This window comes from Pezoporus occidentalis, unplaced genomic scaffold, assembly GCF_034315485.1.
Source record: "Pezoporus occidentalis ecotype Australia unplaced genomic scaffold, CSIRO_AGI_Poc_V1 ctg5, whole genome shotgun sequence".
NCBI lineage: Eukaryota > Metazoa > Chordata > Aves > Psittaciformes > Psittacidae > Pezoporus > Pezoporus occidentalis.
Window position 1 is genome coordinate 241,593 of NW_026915835.1, and position 19,298 is coordinate 260,890.

A 19,298-nucleotide genomic window follows, 5' to 3' on the forward strand; every position below is an offset into this window, starting at 1 on the left:
TTCAAAGGTTGAAGTCAAGATTTAGCCCCAGGAGAGCATGGTACAGAAGTTTACTGGATGAAAATATAAACAAATCAAAAGCCATCAGTTACCATATTCATAGCTACAGGCCAAATGCTTTATTCATAATGTTACAATGAGAAAGTATTAACATTGCATTTGTTTAAAAAGTAACTAGAAGGCTATTTGTGACCCTTATAATACACATGTGAAGCAGTGCTCTGCTGGTTTACACTGGTTACATTCTGCTTTATATTTTCCGGAGGGCCAATTTGCAAGGATTTTTACTGCAGTAACAATTGTTGTTTATGGACATAAGTAACTAATTTACCAGCGTTTCACATAGTGGCTTCATGGCTTCTGGTTCAGAGTTAAGGGTTCTGCAAATTTTTTGGTCTTATTGTTGACTTTGGGTTGTTTCTGATTGTATCTTGAAGCCTGGAAACACTATATTACAGTAAAGTAAATACATTATTCTTGTTATTGCCCTTGTTATTAGAAAATACTCATATAGTACAGTAAATTGACATTGTACTTTACCAACATAGATAAAGGCAAATTCTCTGCCCTCAAGAGCTTATAATTCAAATAAGACAGGACAAACAAACATGCAACACTTTGTGAAATGGTGGGTGAAATGACTATTAACTACATGAAAGGGGGGAGGGCCTGCATGAGTAGAGGGGATGCTGTCTTCATCAGTGTTCTGAGTTTACATCACAATAGCATCTTAAGAGTCCCAAAAGGGACAAAACCCGGGCTACACAAGGTGCTATGCAGAAGCCTGGCAGGAGGGTGGCCTTGCCCCTGGACCTCAGAACATCTCTGTCTCACTGACATCTCTGGCCTGGGGGCTCCTGGCTAAAGCCAGCATCAGTCCAATTACAGCACAGAGTGCCAGGTCTCTAGTAGGTTTTAGTCTTGCCTGAGGGAAAAGCTACATGATTTCCTGCCCTGAAGAAGTGCAGTTTAAATTGAAGAAAGCAAATGCAGATACAAAAGGCATTTCAGGGAAAGGGGAAGGGGAGGCTCGTTGTCCTGGTAAAGGTACAGCAGGCCTATCTGGAGAGATTAAGGGCTTATTATACTCACCCTTATCTGCACTTCAAGCCTCCTCTGCCCTGACTCCCTGGCAGATAGTTATGAGGGAGAAACCTCAAAATCATTTTTGTTGCCTGCACAGCATATAGCCGATGCACAGTAACTGGTATTCTCCTTATCTGACCTTGTGTTAAATATGGCTTGCTTCTCCCTCAATGGAGAAGGTGTCCAAGTGTCCTGTGGGTGAGATCACACCCACAGAGGATGTGATGTTCATAAGTTTGCAGTCCTGCAGTAACTTAGTGATCCCATACACAACTGTTCATAAAACATACGAAATTCCTGGCACTGCTTAACAATTTATTTCAAGCTCTGCTGAAAGCTGATGGGTATGATGGAGCACAGAGAGTACAGAGACTCTGCTCCATCCTGTGGACTGTGGGAAATCATCTTTGTTCCTCTTATTTACCCACAGCAAGCAACCTGCGAAAAGGGAAAGGACAGAGGGAAATTTCCTGTAGCTGTCTTCACTTAATCAAAATAAGATGCTGTCCCCAAGCATGGCATAAAAGGATAAAGAGACGCAGTAGCATCTTGCACTAGGCTGATGAGCAGAAATAGGGGACTGTGGTAGCTGAGAGGGGTGCGTGATCTATGCTGATCTTTAAAGTGGAAGCTTCAAGGAGCAAGGGGGTTAAGTGTCTGGTAAAGAAAAGGAGCTGAAGAGATGGTATTTATTTGGAAGTAGGAAGAAAAGGTCCAGGATGAATTATCTCTCTAGAGACCAGAAAGACGTAGGGCATCACAGTTGTAGGAAATGTGTTTGAGTGGGAGCTCCCGTTGTCAAACACTAATAGTCATATGTTGGTATATTCACTGAGGACAGGCAGGGAAAAAAAGAGAACCAGAAGGCAAATTATCTCTCTAAATATCCATATGTATCTATATTTGGGGACATTCTTATGAGCTATTGCAAACTGACTCATGATTTCTGTTCTCCTGAGGTTCGCTGTGCTGGAGTTATCAGCCAGGCAAAGGACAGGAGTGGGAGCGAAGTCCCTCAGACTGAGTGTCTCATTGGGATTCATACGGCACGCAGGTTGCTGAGTGGTGGTTGCGTTCCCAAGGCACAATTTGCTCAGCCCAGCTCGTGTCATCCCATGCATGTCTAACAAAACAGATGCCCATATCCAAAACTGCTGTGTAGAATTCTAGTCAGAGAAGTGAGATGTTTACTTCCAAGGTGTGTTTCATTGCCTAGTAGATGCAAGTGTCTGAAACAGGCTGTTGAAGTATCTGGTCCTCTCCATTTGCAATGAGGGCAGCAGGAAAGCTCAGGCATAAATATCTGCATTGGCTGAAGTTAGGTGAAATGAATCCCTTCCTCCCCTAATGAAACAGCACAAACAATACTGTCTTGGCTGTGATGAGATATTTGGATGAGGAAATGGCCTATGGCAGATTAAGGCAAGAATTGTGCCTCCATTGTAAAGGGAAGTGTGGAGTCAATGGATGGAAATTAAAAAAAAAAAACAAAAGCAAACAAACAAAGAAAAGCAAGGAAAAGTATTGTGAAGTAAATGGAGAGGCATAGGAGATATACTAAGAGGAATACAAGTAATACAAGATAAATGAGGCCAGGAAGCACACTACTAATTTAGAGCTTGTAGCTGGAGAAAAGATCCTGAGTGTGATGTGCTAAGAGGGGATGGCAGTTTTTGGAGTAAGGACAGATGTAAATTGATAGAAGAGATAGCGAGTTTTTCTCTTAAGCAGAAGTTATCACCAGAAACCTTGAATTAAAACAAACAGAGCAAGCCTAAACCTCTTTTTCTAGAATTTTACTTAGCACTTGTCACTGAGAGAATACTTGATGGTCTTGCATAAAATTTTGATCAATATGATTTCAGATCACTTCAGTACTCTGCAAAAAAGGGCTCTGCAGATCACCCAGGCACTTAACCAAGGACGCTTAAATGTCACCTCTTGTCACAATTTGGTCCAATGATAAAAGCATGTTTTAAAAATATGAAAATAGTTTGATTGACAAGGATTCTTTTTCCCCCATGAATTTCTGCCTAAAAAGACAGGCTGCATTAACTCCAGGAGTTCAATTATACAGGCTTTGAAGGAGAAGAAAAATGATAATGAATACATTTTAGAAACTTCTAAAAAAATTCTTAAAATAGATTTTCCATACATAATGCTACCACATGATACTTAACTGTCTCCTGGTCTTCTGGGGCTAGAAGACAGCAGCCTTTGTTCATTTGGAAATTCAATAACAAGGCTCACCTGCTTCTGATGGACTGTATGATACTGTCCCCAGGGCTCTGCCACAGACAAGGCTTTCCCATCATTCTCTTCATTCTTACAGGAGGTGGCATGGGAGTGATTTCGCTTTGGGTTAGCCAAGAAACTAAAATGCTCTTTCTGGAAGTGTGTCCCAGCTTGCTTTGGTCTCTATTTTTATTTATATTTTTTTTCCTTACAAAGAACCCCAACCAAACAACCCTTTATATTGTATCTGCTTGAAGTAGCTCTAGTAAACATGAGGTAAGGACACTGTATGGTAGAGTGAGAGAAGGTATTTGTTAAGTGTGGTGCATTTTATATTTTTTTCTCAGGTCCAACTGAATAAGCAATAGCATATATAGACAGCTTATAATGACTGGTATGTCATGCCACTAAGAAAGCATTCGAGCACAGCTTATAATGACTGGTATGTTATGGCACTAAGAAAGCATTCGAGCACATCTCACTGAAGTATTCAGCCTTCAAGTGAAGTTGTTGAAGTGTGTTTGCTCAAGACTTGCTTTGGGTGCTTTCTCTGTTGTCTGAAATACATTGGTGCGGGAGGATGTCCTGTACCTAAAGTGGTTGGTGGCCTTTAGCAGAAAACAGTGTGTTAAAAGGCCTATCATAAAAATGCTGCTGTAGACAATGAAAAGATTTCAGAAGCAATTTTTTGTTGTTAAATATAAATTCTTGGAATGAAGAAACTTAAAGGAAGGATTGGACTAATTCAGTCAGCAAACCACTGTCCTCTTAAATGGGAAGCAAGTGATTCACAATTACAAGCCATCTTGGCAGAGTGAATAACATAGATGAAATCATCAATTCACAACATTTTGTGTTCAAGGAATAATCAGACCTGTTTTTATCAAGACTGTGCTGCCTTGCTAGCCTGAAAAGTTGCTTTTTCTTTTTTTATTTTTCCTCTTCCAGATGATTTTGGAACCGCATATGCTTTTTCAGTAACTAAGCTGGACATCTATAATGCTTTCCTTAATGTGCCTCCAGATTCTGTTATTTATAGACTTCAGCATATTCAGACTGCAGCTGCTAAAGTACACACAAAAGAAAAAGCGCATTTGTAACCTGTTAAGTGTTTGCTCTGAGATGCCAGTAAAGTTAGGGATTTAGCATGAAATATGAGTAGGTGACCTTTCAAGGAGCACCGTAAGAGAACACCCGTTTATCTTGAAGACCTTTGTTTTATTTTTTTCTTATTGTTGAAATCTTCCAGTGTTCTGCTTTCCAAGGGAAATCTGGCCTTTGTGTGTACTGTGTGTTACCGTCAAGAAGTGCTGGGGGCAGAGGATTTAAGTAATGCAGCATCTCAAATGAGCAGTTCTTCCAGAAAATGTGTTTTGTGTAAATTGGTTTTGTTAAATTTAGGGGAGAACTGTAAATATATTGTGATTCTTCTCAAAGTTTTCTTAGTCCTGTCAGTATGGCCATGATTTATGCATCAACTGTTTTTTAGTGAAAATTGGTGGAAAGGGTACTTTGCAACTGTGCAAAAACCTACATATTCAGTGTACACAGTGAAAAGTGAAATCTCTTAATGCTGCAGCATGTTTTATGAGTTTATAAGAAAACAGTTTTTTAATGGCATAGTCTTGAGTGAGCCAAGGTGTTATAATTCATTCATAAGACAAAAAAATCCGAAGATCACGTAAGTGTACACATACCCAGAGGCTCAAAGAGTAGGACCCTGCTTATTTTCACTAGCTTCTGCCTCATACAGGTGTTAAGGACTGTGCCAGTTGCTGCAGACAATATTTGCTTTAAAAGGCCTCTTGTAAAAGGAACATGTGACAGACAAAACCAGATAAACAGGGTGACTCCTTGGAGGCCCTGGAAAGCAACTGGCCTCTGTTCAGTAGAGCTGTAGAGGGCTGAAGCATGCAGTAGGTACCTAAGTTAGGATCCCATCACAGAAAATAAGTAACTCTAAAAAGAATGGTCTGGTGCCTCATAATTCTTTTTTATTTATTTAGTAAATGTCATTTTGCAAATTGTTGTGAGAAAATGTCTGTTTTCCTTCAATGTTTTTTGAATTTCAGAATTTAGGTGAGTTTTTCTAGGTGTTAACGTACCACTGGTCATGCAAAAATGAGACAATGCCTCTTCTTGAAATTAAGATATACTGCACATGAAATATAATTGATAAAAGCCATCTTCAGAGTCACATTGGAGGTGTTCCATTTTTCTCATGGGTTCCAGGTAGAATGGCTACGGCACAAAAGTATCTTGTTCTTTGTAGCTGCTCCCAGTTCTGTTCTTTATCATAAGATGGTCAGAAGAAGTGGATAGTGACTGACAGCAAGTCCTTATCTATCCTTTCTTTTTTTTCTTCTTTACTGGAAATCCTGTCTGTAGGACACTGGGAAGAACCAGTACAAAATGCTTGATGTATTTTAGGAGACAGCTGGAGCTACCCTGGTAAATGACCTGTACTTTGGCAGGTCAGTTGGAGTGTGACCAACCTAATGACCGGTGCCCTATGAATCATAGGGCACAGTGACAGTTTGCACATGCCATTCTTTCAAGAACTGGAAAATTCACCTAAACGTTACAGTTCAAAAGATACCACATCGCTCCTTCCCATCTGTGTTGTCTCAAGAACAGTCAACATTTAACGTGTTTGCAACTTGTAGTCCCAGGTTTTATAAGATCGGTGGCATCAGTCTTCTCCTTGAAGGATTTAGTGATCACTAAAATTAGACAATGAGGTGAAATGACTGAAGGTCACCCAGCAGGTCAGTGTCAAAGTTGGGTGGAGAACCTCCTCTTTGCATTGTGGGGCTGGCTGCTGATCAGGGCCCTCCACAGAGACTCGTTACAGTGGTTTGTTTAATCAGCTTCGCTCCATGTCATGATTCATTGTCTGTGGTGTTACGGATATCTAAAGGGTAGGATTTTAACTTAGCAATCTGTTATGTTATTGAATTAGTTTTATGTTGTGTTAATTTCTTTGTCTCATGGCATTCATTGCCTGTGATAATTGATGCACAATATATAACCAACTTCTGAAGTCATTTGGGTAACTGCATTTAATTGCCTGGTATAAAATATGTGTACTAAGTACAATCTGCTGTGACTGCTGACTGAGAAGTGCTCATTGGTATGGACTTGAGAGTGCTTTATCTTCCTGACAACCTGTCTGAGGAAAGTCTAAATGTCTCCCACAATCTGCCATTCGAGGGCTGGTACTTGCATTATGTCTGCAAAAAGAGAGACCACTAAAAGCGTTACATGGAATCGTTTTGCAAAGAGTTTGGCACTGAAATTTTGCTAATCAGAAGCTCTCAAATAAGGAAGTTTGTATTAACATCCCAGCTTCTCCCAAACTTCAAGGAATTGCAGTACCCAGAAGACTTTACACATTTTTTCCTGTAAATCAGGCTTATGGCTTTATTTGCTTCTGAAGTTACTCCCCTGGAGTAAAGCTACTACCATGCACAAGTGTTTATAAACACGGATTTCTTTTACATATACCTTCAGGTCATTAATGCCTGGAGGAGTACCTAATAAATCAGGAATGCTTTCTAAAGGTGTGATGTCAGTGAAATGGTGTTGATTAATGTCTGCTCAGGACACACAAGATCTCTGCATAAACTTACACTTTCTTGCCTGTTTAACCAGTATCACAGTAATTTCTTTTATTTTTAAGAAAAGGAATCTTTGCTAGTAGATGTATTTCTCATCAAACACAGCACTTTGGTTTTTATAGTGAGTGAGTTTATTTGTTTCGCTGGCTTGTTTTGTTTCCAGTGTCATGAAGGGTATAATAGTGGTGTCTGTGCTATACAGAGAATTGCTGAAATTTGCCCAAAGCTGGTTTTACCTTAAGCATTAATGAAACCTTCCCCATCTGAGTGTTCAAAAGTTTTTAAACAAAAGCTAATGTTTGAGTCTAAATCAGGTGTGAAATGCCTGCCTGTGAGATTACTTTAACTGTATTATGTTGCTCTGTGTAAATGTAACCAGCAAGTTGTCAGTAGAAGGGATGTTCGCAATTAGTATTTTTCTTTTTAAGAGAACTAGTTTCTACAGGCTGTACCATTAGTTCTTCCTACAGCTTACTGCAAATTATTCAGTGTTCATAGGTGCATTTATGCTTGCTATTCAGCTCTCTTCCACTGACAAGATGGCCTGTGGCAGTTCTAGGTTAGATACAGCTAATTCCACTTTAGGCTGCTCACATCCTCTTTTTTTGTTTTTATCCCCTAGTCCAGCCTGCACTGCATCAGGTCCTGCTGGTAAAACAGTAGACTTGATGACCAGAGAGAAGGCAAAGTGCGCAAAGCCAGCATGGGCTGTGAGAGTATGTTTCAAGCAAAGATTTTCATGGCATATTGGGCAGAGCTGGTGGCATAGTACAACAGGAGTTTCATCAATTAACCCTCTGATTCTGCTTTATTTCATACTCATGGTGTTATGTTCTTCCTTCCCTGCAAGGACTTTGATATACTTCAATGAATTATCCACATGTATTGATTAAAGTGTGAAATATGTGGATGACCTGGTAAAAGGCAAACACAAAAAAAGACACCTGTTAATTCCCAGTAGGCTGAGGTGCATTTGCCTAACTCAGTGTCTGATTCTTTATGGACCAGTTTCCATTTCTAGCAGAGCTCATACAACTGCACTGTGGGTTTGGAGGAAAAACAGTGTGGAGTTTGGCAACAGACCTTGTCACCTAGGGCACACTTCACAAGGAAGTAAAACAAGGGGACAGAGGGAGTGGCAGAGAGTCTGAGACCCATTTCTAGACCTTATTCCAATAATCCAGATGCCTTTACCCCAAAACCACAGGGTAGCACCTCCTTCCTCCCCAGTAGTCACGGTGATGCATTATGCAGACAAGCAAGTAGCACACAGAAAGCTATGAAGAGGCATTTAATCACTCTTGGCTTTCGGACACACCTTCCTACATCAAGGCCTCAAGGCTGTTGGTCATGGGAAGAAGTGAACCACTCTCATCTGGGCTATTCAGCATATATGTGTAAATCAAGATTGATTTGGGAATGGTTCATAAAGAGCGAGGTGGGCTGTGCTGTGTGAGAAATAACTTACTGACAAGGAGTAATTCAGCCATCTCTAACCTTGAAATAGATGTTTGTGGTCAGGAGTTTATAGCCTGAGTGGAAAGAGCTAAGTGCAAGTTTAAGGAGATGAACAGGAGACACCCAGTTTTTAAAAACTTGACATAAATCTTGGATGGCTTGCCTTATGTTAGTCACATTCCCTGCAGAGGACTTTAGTTCAATGTTTTTTTTGTGTTTATGGAAGTTATTTAAAAGCTAATTTTATGATAAAATTATTTTATGTTATTTATAATGAATAGTGGAGATCAAATAAGAATTGGAATTGCAAATTCAGTATTAAGAGTTGATAAATACTGACTTTTAAATAAGCCCACTGTAGATTTGAACAAAATGCTTTTTAACCTAGCATACTGGTTATTCGAAAATTGCAGCATACTAAAAAATGTACAGCAGTGTCTGATCGTGACTCTTCCCTCATTTTCACAGCTATTGATGTGGTCATGTTCCTATGAAATGATCTGTACAGTGTCAGGGAATTATAATATAAAACTTTCTGGCTTGTACTTTTATGCACATCACGTGAAAAAAAGAAGAGTGTAGGAGGCGCTAAGCTAAAATAGAGTATAATCATGTTAATTGTGTCTTTTCTAAAGATGAATTCTTAGGGCTTGCATGTTGGCAACTTCTTAAGGTCTTTCAAGTACCTTATTAAAGACATCACAAGTATCTTAGGGCTGAACCAGTCACTGAGGTGCGCCTGCACAGCATTAATGACCTCCCCGATACTTGTAACCATATGGTCAGTTGTTGGCCACTAGTACCAAAGAGATCCCTGGGCCAGCCAAAAAATAATGCAGCCTACCTTCACCCCCAGTCACATATAGCTAATGCACAAATAATAACATGGGCATGTGTCTGTGGTCATCAAAACCCCAGTGTTTTCTGCCTCTGCTATGAGTTCTGGGAGCTCACAGCCTTTGCTGATGCCCCTTACCCATTCAGTCATTCAGCCTCCTTTCTGACCAGTGATGTGCTGATGTTGTTAGCTTCACAAACAACAGCAACAGCAAGAAGTTACCATTATGTAAAATTCATGGTATGACAGATACCTGATGAAAGCAGTGTGCTTTTGATAGAAGCAAATATTCCACCTTTGCTTTGAGCTAACTAACCTTTGTGAGCCAAAGATGTAGTGTTACTTAAGGAACAGGCATATTCCTTAGCTTTGTTGTTAGGTTTTCTTACTTTTCCATGTCTCTGCAGGCTCCATTCTGTAAGTCATTGCAATGATTTTTTTTTTTCCCTATTCATCTCAGAACAGGAGACTATTTCCTTGAAACTTGCAACATCAGTTAGTTATGAACAGTGAAAAAAACCCACCATATTCATCCCTTAATATGTTCTTTCAGCTGAGGCCTTCAAGCCAAGGAGGCTGTGTGGCTCCTGATAAGACCTGATTTGTGAAGGGCTTTTCAACAATCTGACAGGTTCATACATGGCACTCTTTGTTCAGCAGGCAAAGTAGAGCACTCTCTGAAACACCTTTACAGCAGTCACTAAATGCATACAAGGAGGCTGGGGCAGGTGATCCAGAGGGAGTGGGCAGAAGCGGTGTTGCTTGACAAGAAAAGTACAACATGGTCCCGAAAGCCAAACGTATCCTGGGCTGAATCCAAAGGAGTGTGACCAGCACACACATGAGAGCAAAGGGGGAGGGATTCTCCCCCTTTGCTCTCATGAGACCCCACCTGCAGTGCTGCATTCAGCTCTGATGCACCCCCAACATAAGAAGGACGTGGACCTGTTGGTACGAGTCCAGAGAAGGCCACGAAGATGATCAGAGGGCTGGAGCACCTCTTTGGTGGAAAGAAGCTGAGCTGGGCTTGTTCAGCCTGGTGAAGAGAAGTCTCTGGGGAGACCTTAGAGCAGCTTCCAGTGCCTAAAAAAGGCCTACAAGAAATCTGGAGAGGGACTTTTTACAAGAGCATTTAGTAGTGACAGGAAAAGAGATGCTTTAAGTGGACAGAGGGGAGTTTTGTATGATACATGCAACTAGGTGATCCTTAAGGTTTCTTCCAACTCAAACCATTCTATGATTTTATGATTCTGAAAGTGGTCTGTTTTTTTGCAACTGTGTTCTGACTGAAGCACTTGATAGCTGATTTCATCTTTTCTCTTTCAGAGCCTAATGAGCTGTGTGTGGGCCCTGCGTTCAGTGATATCCCAAATCAAGATGCTGCTAATACAGTAGTTAATTATTCCTAGCTGAAGAAGTCTAACAGGAGCAAAAGGAACTGGGGAAAAGCAATGGCTGCTGGTAAATATCTCAGGTCTTCAAAGGCCATAAGAAAATATCTGGAAAGAGCCGATTTCAGCTGTGAGTGGGGAGGGGTGAAACAAGAATGTGTGATCACACCTTGAGTTTGGGGATTCAGTATTGGAAAAATACCATTTCTTAGCTATTCAACCCACTCTTCCTTGTATAACCCAGGGAAATCCATGCCATATTCATAATTCTCTTTTGGTTTTAGACAAAAAACCTTGATATTTCCCACAGTGAATAGATATGGTTTGACCTTTTTTTAGTTATGGGCTAATGTATTCTTAAATATTTTACAAAACAACACACCTTTAGGAAAATGGTGTAACCAGGGGAAACTCTTTTCTTGGATTCTCCTGACAGGTTTCTGGCAAGTTGTCACAGATTATATACAACTAAATTGTATCAGAGGGTTTCAGGGCAATTCATTCCGGTTGGGCATCAGAAGCTCTCCCGTCCAACCTCCTGCTCAAAGCAAGGCCAGCCATAGGGCCAAGCCAGTTGCTTACAGCTTTATCAAGTTGAGTCTAGGAAGCTGCCAGAGGTGGCAACTGCACAGCCTGTTCCACTACTTGACTGTCCTCATGGTGAAAAAGTTTTCTATATAACCAGCCCAAATCACTCTTGTTTCATTTTGTGTCTTTTGAATGTTTCCAGTGTCTTTATGTTTTGCTATACAATAGCAAGCACTATTATTAGTGGTCTAAAAGGTGAATCATAATTAAGAAAAAAAAAAAACAAAATAAGCAGTGGTTTTGATATCTCATTTTCAGTTAAGGTTTTGGTTAAAGATTCTGACATGTTGACTTTTCTACTTACAGTGTGCTGCTTTTCTTGCAGCAGCTGATGGTTTAGGAAGTATAGCTATAGATACCACACAACTTAACATGTCAGTCACTGATCCGACAGCTTGGGCTACAGCTATGAATAACCTAGGGATGGTTCCAGTAGGACTAGCTGGACAGCAGCTCGTGACAGGTAAGATTTTTCTTTTTTAAAGAGATTTCTTGTACCATCTATGAATTCTTTGAGTCCTTTTAAAAATATATGGAATGATTTCTGAGGTTATTATATTTTTTATATTCTGAAAACATCACCTGTGATTAATATTGCATACCATGTATTAGTCTCTTATTATAGTAGGTATATAATCCATATTATATTTTAACCTTGCGGAAAAGCCAAAACTCCTTGGGGAAATTAAACAACTAAACCATTGATCCTTATGGTGGGTCAAGATCAGAAGGGAGGTTACGTAAGGGAAGCATTTGTTTCTGTTTCTCTGTTCAAGCAGAATGTCTTGAGGTTCTGCCAAGGAATACCCTGGGCTGGGAACTCTTGACTGGAGAAAGATTTTGAATTTATGTTAAGTGGGCAGAAAACCACAAAGCCCGTTCAATTCATATGCTTGGTTGATATTAGTGAGGTGAAGCTTGCCTATTCAGGTGTGTGCTTATTTACTTTCTGCCTGACCCATAAATTGAATTTGAAGAGGTTGCTTTTGTTTGATTTTGTTATTTCACTTCCCAAACATAGTTGGGGAAAGTGTTATTCTAACGACAATAAAAACATTTTGAAACCAGCAGTGTTTCACAGACAAGCCTGGACATATCAGTCAACAGCAAAGGCCCGTAAGTTGGGATTAATAAACCTTCATTCCTCCTGTGAGGTAAAGAAAAAATACTTTTATATGGGTGGGTGCCCTACAGACACAAACCACATGCCAAGCCTATGACAGATCTCCTCTGGAAGCTGCATTGCCACTTCAGCTTAAGAAGAGCTGTGCAACTCATGGATCAGAGCAGCATCCTGGCATGTCTGTGCCCGTCTATGTAGTCATGGATGCAGCGAGGCAGGTCATGATGTAAATCACTCTGCCTGCCTCACCAGGGATGTGTGACACTTAATTTTGGCCAAATATATCCCCTTCTGACACTGGGAACTGAGCGGAGCTGTGCCAGATCACAGCTGATGATCTGGCTCTGAATTACCTGTTTTACAGGCGGGTAAACTAAGCTGCAAGAAAGCTCATTTATAATGAATCAGTCTCAAACAGAGAGTTTAGCTGGTGGAGGCTGTGAACTGATTCTTAGTCTCTGGCTTTAACCCCACACTTCTGATTAAAAGAAACAAGCAAAGCCACACAATCCTCAGGCACCAGTTCTGTTCAGTGTTTTTATCAATTACCTGGATGCAGGAGTTGAGTCCACACTAAGTTTGTTGATGATACTAAATTAGGAGGAGCAGTTGATTACCTTGAAGGTAGAGAGGTCTACTGTAGAGATCTGAATAGAGTAGAGCCGTGGGCAGTCACCAACCATATAATGTTTAACTAGGACAAATGCCAAATTCTGGTGTATTCCTGGATGTACGTGTGGACTGGGGGTAAAAGAGGCTGGAGTGCAGCCCAGCAGAAAGGGGTCTGGTGTTTTTGGTTTATGGGAAGCTCAAAAGGAGACAGAAATGGTGGTGAAAGGAGTAGAGAACAAGGCTTAAGAGGTCATGCTGAGAAAAGCTGAGAAAAGGAGGCTGAGAGGAGACCTCATTGCTGTCTGCAACTTCCTCATGGGAGTGTGTGGAAAGAGCAGTGCTGATCTCTTCTCTTTGGTGTTCAATGATACAATGTGAAGGAATAGCTTAATCCTTTGACAGAGAATGTTCAGATTGGTTATGAAGAAAAAGTTCTTCAATGTGAGGGTGGCCAGGCACTGGAACACACTCCTTAGGTCATTGTGTGTTGGTGTTCAAAAAGCTTTTGGACAGTGCTCTTTGCTATATGGTTTAACTTTTAGGTTGTCCTGTGTGGAGTCAGATTTGGACTTCATGATTGTTGTGGGTCCTTTCCAGCTCAGGATGTTTTATGGTTCTAAGTGCTGGTGGTGAGAAAGCTATTTCCTTTTTCTGGTGAGCCTTTGCCTGCAGGTGTTTCACTCAACCTGAATGCGATTACCTCCAAACCTGAAAATAGCCACATCAGTCAAAATCAGCTTCTGCTGCTTTCATTTAAAAGCATCTCGATTGCATATGCCCTGGAGGTTTACCCAGCTTTTTGACTTTCTCTCTTCCTCTGTCTCTCCAGTTTCCATGTAAATCATGTCCTCAGGTGTGCTATGCAATCCCTACATGGCAACCTCATCTCATGTGCAGTGCTTTTCCCCACAAGGGATGATCTCCAGGAATTTATTTCATTGCCAGCTCCCTACTGTAACTTCCATAAGTATGTGTATCACGTATGGTAGGAGTGTTGTACAAGTCAGTTTGTATTTGTTCAGCATTTTCTATGTATGAAAGGTGCCATAAGTAATAAATATTAATTACTGAAGTGCTGTCTGATTTCTCTATGGGTGCAGAACTTCTTTTCTTTCCTTTTGCTTTCCTTTGTTTGAGACTTTTGTATTTTCAAAGTAAATAGGTGCTTTGACACATCATTATGTTTCCTCGTGATTCATGTGTTTTTGACACATTTTCTTCATGGCAAATCCATAGTGGCAAAACCACAACGTACCATGAAAAGACAGACTTCTTTGCTATAATATATTTACTGTATCTGCATTCAGTGAGTGTTTTCATCACTATGTCTGACCAAATACCTAGTCCTTAGCCCTTTCTTTCTTTCACTTTTTTGCTATTAATCTTAGTAATGAACTCATCTTTGTCAGCAGTCACGTATTACTTTTGTTACTGTCATCTGTGACATTTCTCAGTGATGAAAATGACACATCTATGTCCCAATGCTAACTTCATGTCTGTCTTTAAAAACTTATTTTATTCTTTCTTTCCTGCCTTGATGACAGGTAGGAAAGCAGTAAGTACTTTAGATTAATCTTGGAGAGAGTGTGATCTTTCCTGGATATCTTTATATAACCTGCCATAGTCTGAAATTTGGTGTATGGTATTCATCTATATCCTGACATATCTCTTAGTTCTCTGACCTTTCAGTTTCCAAAGGATTTATCCATTCGCAGCTTTTCCTTCACAAAACTAACCAGTTCCTATTTCCTAAACTGTGTTTTCATTCTTGTAGATATAGAGCCCGTACGATCTGTTAAGTCTTTTTAAAGGTTTTTGGTGTTTTTTTTTTTTGCCAGCTGTTGCTAACTTTGCTGTTGTGTAACGTGCTGGGATGCCTGCTTTGTAACAGTTATGCTCCCCACTTTGCAATCTGTGAAGCTCTTGCCTAGCCTGAGAGATTGTTAAAATGACAGTTAAAGCTTCTGCAACATCTGGCCAATGCTCTTCTCACAGCCTGGGATGTAGGCTGTCTGGTCTTGGTAACTAATCAATTTTAAGCACTGCTAACCTTTTAATACCAGTTTAGAAGATATCTGCACTCTATTTAATTCCTTATCTCCCAGTGTTGTAGAGCTGGATTTTTGATCTGGGCAAATGTCAGAGCCTTTAATTTGTAAAGATGTATTCTTGTAAATAGTTGTATATTATCTCTTCTGTTTCTACATATATTTTGCTTGTATTTACTATTATTTATAAAGCTTACCTTTTTCCATAATATTTGGTTACTGCATAACATATACACTAATATATTCATTTATACATTATATATACATAATTCATACAGTAAACTGTACTTTAATAATGCAATAGTTAAAGTGTTAAAGATTGATGTGAAATAGTTATGGCTGAAAAGCATTTTCATTCGAAACCTCAGCTTGCAACAGATTATAATTTTTATAATTTTTTCCCCAAAATTGCCCTTTGGGCTGAATTTTCTCATGGTTGATCTCAGTCCAAATTTAAAAATAACGCTGGAAAGGTTGGAGAATATCTGTTTTGTTGCATTTTAGGACTAGCAGAAAAACTCGGTGACCTCAGGCCAACTAAGAATGTTTTATTTTGCTTTTGCATTGGTACTTTTTAAATGCAATTTTGGCATTTCTGAATTTAGTGTTCTCACACTTTCATTTTTTTCAGCAAATGGCAACAGGTCACCTGCCTTCTAAAGGAAGAAATCCTGCCAGGAAAGTTATTTATGTCCCTGGTTCGGTTTATTTCTTATTTCACTAATGAACCATTGCCCTAAAAACCATGAAGCAATCTTGAGGTAGTTTCCTCCATGACTTAGATGACCTAAACATTTGTTAGTCAAAAATGGTATATGTCAAAAGTTCCCCAGTACAAATGAACATGAAGAGTGGTACATAAGTGGTAATTCTTTCAGACTTAGTTAATCTCGTACCCAGTGATGCATACTTGTGCTCTTAAAGGGAAAAATAACAAACCACAAGGGCAGACATCCGTTAAAGTTATAGATCTGCTTAGATGTCAAAGATATGCCTGAAAACTCATGACTTCTACTTATTTACAGGACCGTTATCAAGGCATACTTTTCCATGGGAGTCTGGACAACAGGCCTCAGCCTCAGGACATTAAAATTTTCAGTGGCCCCTAGTCTTGTTTCTGCTGAAGTTAGACTTCAACCAGTTGTACAAAATCCTAGTCAAATCAGAAACTGGGAAGGTTTGAAGCCTAGCATCTTGCTTACCAAAAAGTATAAAAAAAGGCAAAACCATTTTTATGACCTCAAGCATGTATTTCTTAAACACTGGAGGCTGTGAAATATTAGACACTTACATCAAACTTTCTGTTTTTTTCCATTTGTCTTTGCTTTCCCCACACACTTGTCTTTTGACCTGATTTCAGTGGAACATAGGAGCTGTCAGTTCCAATCAAGTCACCTCACTCAGGACTGTGCTTTTGGCAGTGTTGAGTATCAGATACTTCTGAGGAAGAGTTGTACAAGGCAAATCAGTGCTGAAGTGCTTCCCCCTCTGATGGGCTTTCCTCTTGATCATTAATATATAGAATAGGGTTCCCCAGACTAGAGGTTGTATTTCCTAAGTCATAACTCAGCAAAACTTCACTTCAGGAAGCAGCCCCTGCAACAGTAAGTGTTGCAATTCTGAATCCCCACACTTACTGAGAGTAGAAAAAAAAAGGGGGGAAATTTCCATCTAGAGACTCCTAAATCCCAAGACACAAGGTTAAATATCCCTTCCAGAAGTTTATTAGCTCAAGACCTCCACATATTTGGAGATGTAGTATTCAAACTCTTTCTTTCTTCAGAATGAATACTGTAAATAAAAGCAATCATTAGATTCAGATTTCAGTTAGTCTCAAGCTTTTTTTCCATGTGATGGGTGTATCAGGGAGAAAACTCTTACTCCAGTATCTCAAGATGTCACTGATTCCTACACAGAGGAGAAGACCTAGGAATCGTTTAAGAAAAATCAAGGGTGTGCTGAAACTTAAGAATTCTCTCACCATTCAGCCTTGGCTATGCAGAAGTCCTTTAATCTTCAGTGTTTTTTTACTATAAAATAGATGAGGCATGCTTTATGAATTATTGCTCACGGCAGACAATCATACGCTGACCAAATTGTAAACATATCCCTCATTGTTCTTGTTGTGTACCATTTTTGTAACGTTAATGAAGAAAAAATCAAATAAACCAGGAAATCAAGGTATATTTGATTATATTCAGCAGTTCACCCCCACACCCCACACACACCCCCCCCCCCCCCCCAACAGAAAAAGACTGTGCAATAAGCAGTGCTGAAGTCTTTAAGTCAGCTGGCTAGAAGACTCTGCTAACTCTCACATGTATACTTCTTCTGTGCCCTCTCCATTACTGGAGGCTTGGAGCCACTGATAGCCATCTGGCAGTCTCATTTCATTTTACCCATGCTATCCCATTACCTGTTAAAGCTTCCTTTTTCTACACTTCATTGCTTAGCCACTGAACCAATGTGCCAATGTGCACATAACTTGAATTGTCCAAGACATGCCTAACAAAACACAGCTTCCTTTTCTGTAATTAATACTGACCTCCTGCTAATTGGTTGCAGGGTCTTTCCACTGAAAAGTTTTAAAGTGAGACACTTGTATTATGACCAGTAGTCAGTTTTTAAAGGAAAAAAATTCTTCAGCATCCATAATTTGTGACTAAAATTTAGCACATTCCAGATACAAGCTTTGAAATGCATAGGCAGCTGGTGAAGGCACGCCACACATTCTTGTTCCTCTCTCCCTGTAAGGTGCAGATCACAAGTAGCTGTTGGCAGAGTTCATCAGGCCAGTGGCACAGTAGCATACGGAGTGTTTACTCTTGTTCTGAATGCTGCGCAGTCATGACATCTGGTAGTAAAAGAGGCTATGAAAAGTCTTAATAAAATCTGCAGCTTTCTATAGGTTTTGCAAACCCCTTGAAGTTACAAGGTATCTTCAAAAAGGCATCTTCTCAGCTGTTACAGCTTCCCAACCTGTTTTATACATGGTGTTTTGTTGACAAGCCAGCCTGTGGAGCTAGAGAAATGTAACAAGGCATATTCGGAAGAAAATGATATAATTTTCCTAATTTTATTCTAGTTCCTTCCTCCTTTATTTTTATAGTCTCCACTACAGAAACACTGCATTTTAGTCAAGAGGAAAAGATTTACCATTTAAATTACCTGAATGAGCAATCAGAATAATTAAAGACATGGGAAACATACTCTACAGGATGAACGTCAAGCCTGTACCCAGGTAAAATGATGTATTTTCATTACTGAGACACAAGAAAGCAGCAAAAGTGGAAGAGAATAGGTTCTGTGGGAATCCCAGTATGTAGAGCCACTGGGAACATCTCTGAAGTATTATATATTAGTGTAACAACTAGGTTTTTTCATTGACCTGAAAAGCACCTGCAGAGTTAATCACACTTTCTATCATGTGAGTGTTACTCAAGGAGACTTCACACCAGGGAACATTAAAGTGCTAGGAACAAACACAGTTAGCTTATAACAGAAAAAGGAGATACATTTGACAGCCAGAGGAAACGTGTCAGAAACTCTTAAGTGCCTTTGACACACGATAGGGTTAAGTGTGCCTCTTGGGTCATTCAAGTACCTCCTCTGTATTAGACCTTAATTGAGGCCAAGGATGAAGATAATGATTAAAATCTGCTTGGAGCTTAAAGATAAATAGTGCTTTTAACATGGTATGAGGGGCTGAATGTCCCGAATAAGCAAGACTCAGAGGTGAACGGGGTGCATAAAGGGAATTACTAAGTGCAAAGCTTGTGTTGTATTGTGCAAAGCTTGCATTGTATGTGAAGTGGAGGCTTTTTTTGAAATATGGCATATCTCTCTCTCTCTGTTGTTATTTTTTTGGCCAGGACAGTTAGCAGTTTAGGAAAACAGGCTGATTACTATTTGTGTAACTCTTCTCAATATTCTCAATATGCTGGAATAAATTTCTGATGGAATCTATATTGTTTGGATGGTTCTGGAATTTTGTTTTGTTATTTAATCACTGGATGTTGGTAACTATACCACCAATAATCTGTTCAGTGTGTTGTTATTTAAAGTTAAAGTAAGATAAGGAAGTATTTTATTTTTGCAAAAGCTTTTCCTATCTTTTATCTTTGGAAAGCCTCAACTCCCACTATTTTTCATGCATTTGTTTGTTCTAGACAAGAAATTTTGTGAGTAATTATAAGCATCCCACCACATAAAGTAAGCCAAGAGGCTGTTGGGAACCATTTGATACTAACTGCTCGTTTCTGCTGGGGCACAGTTTATCTGTGGTGTTTACCCTTCACA

At 39.7% G+C, this 19,298-nt stretch overlaps 1 protein-coding gene across 8 annotated transcripts in view; it reads left to right on the plus strand.

The window, feature by feature from the left end:
• ENOX1 (ecto-NOX disulfide-thiol exchanger 1) overlaps positions 1-19,298 on the plus strand; it is a 371,724-nt gene that overhangs the window by 223,943 nt on the left and 128,483 nt on the right. For 7 of the 8 annotated variants that reach the window (XM_062636831.1, XM_062636823.1, XM_062636827.1 and 4 more), the window contains exons 4-5: positions 10,564-10,698; positions 11,542-11,679. In XM_062636831.1, coding sequence (XP_062492815.1) covers positions 10,689-10,698; positions 11,542-11,679 — 148 coding nt within the window. In that variant the 5' untranslated portion in view covers positions 10,564-10,688. The remainder of the gene's footprint in view (positions 1-10,563; positions 10,699-11,541; positions 11,680-19,298) is intronic. The other variant, XM_062636830.1, reaches the window with a different exon arrangement.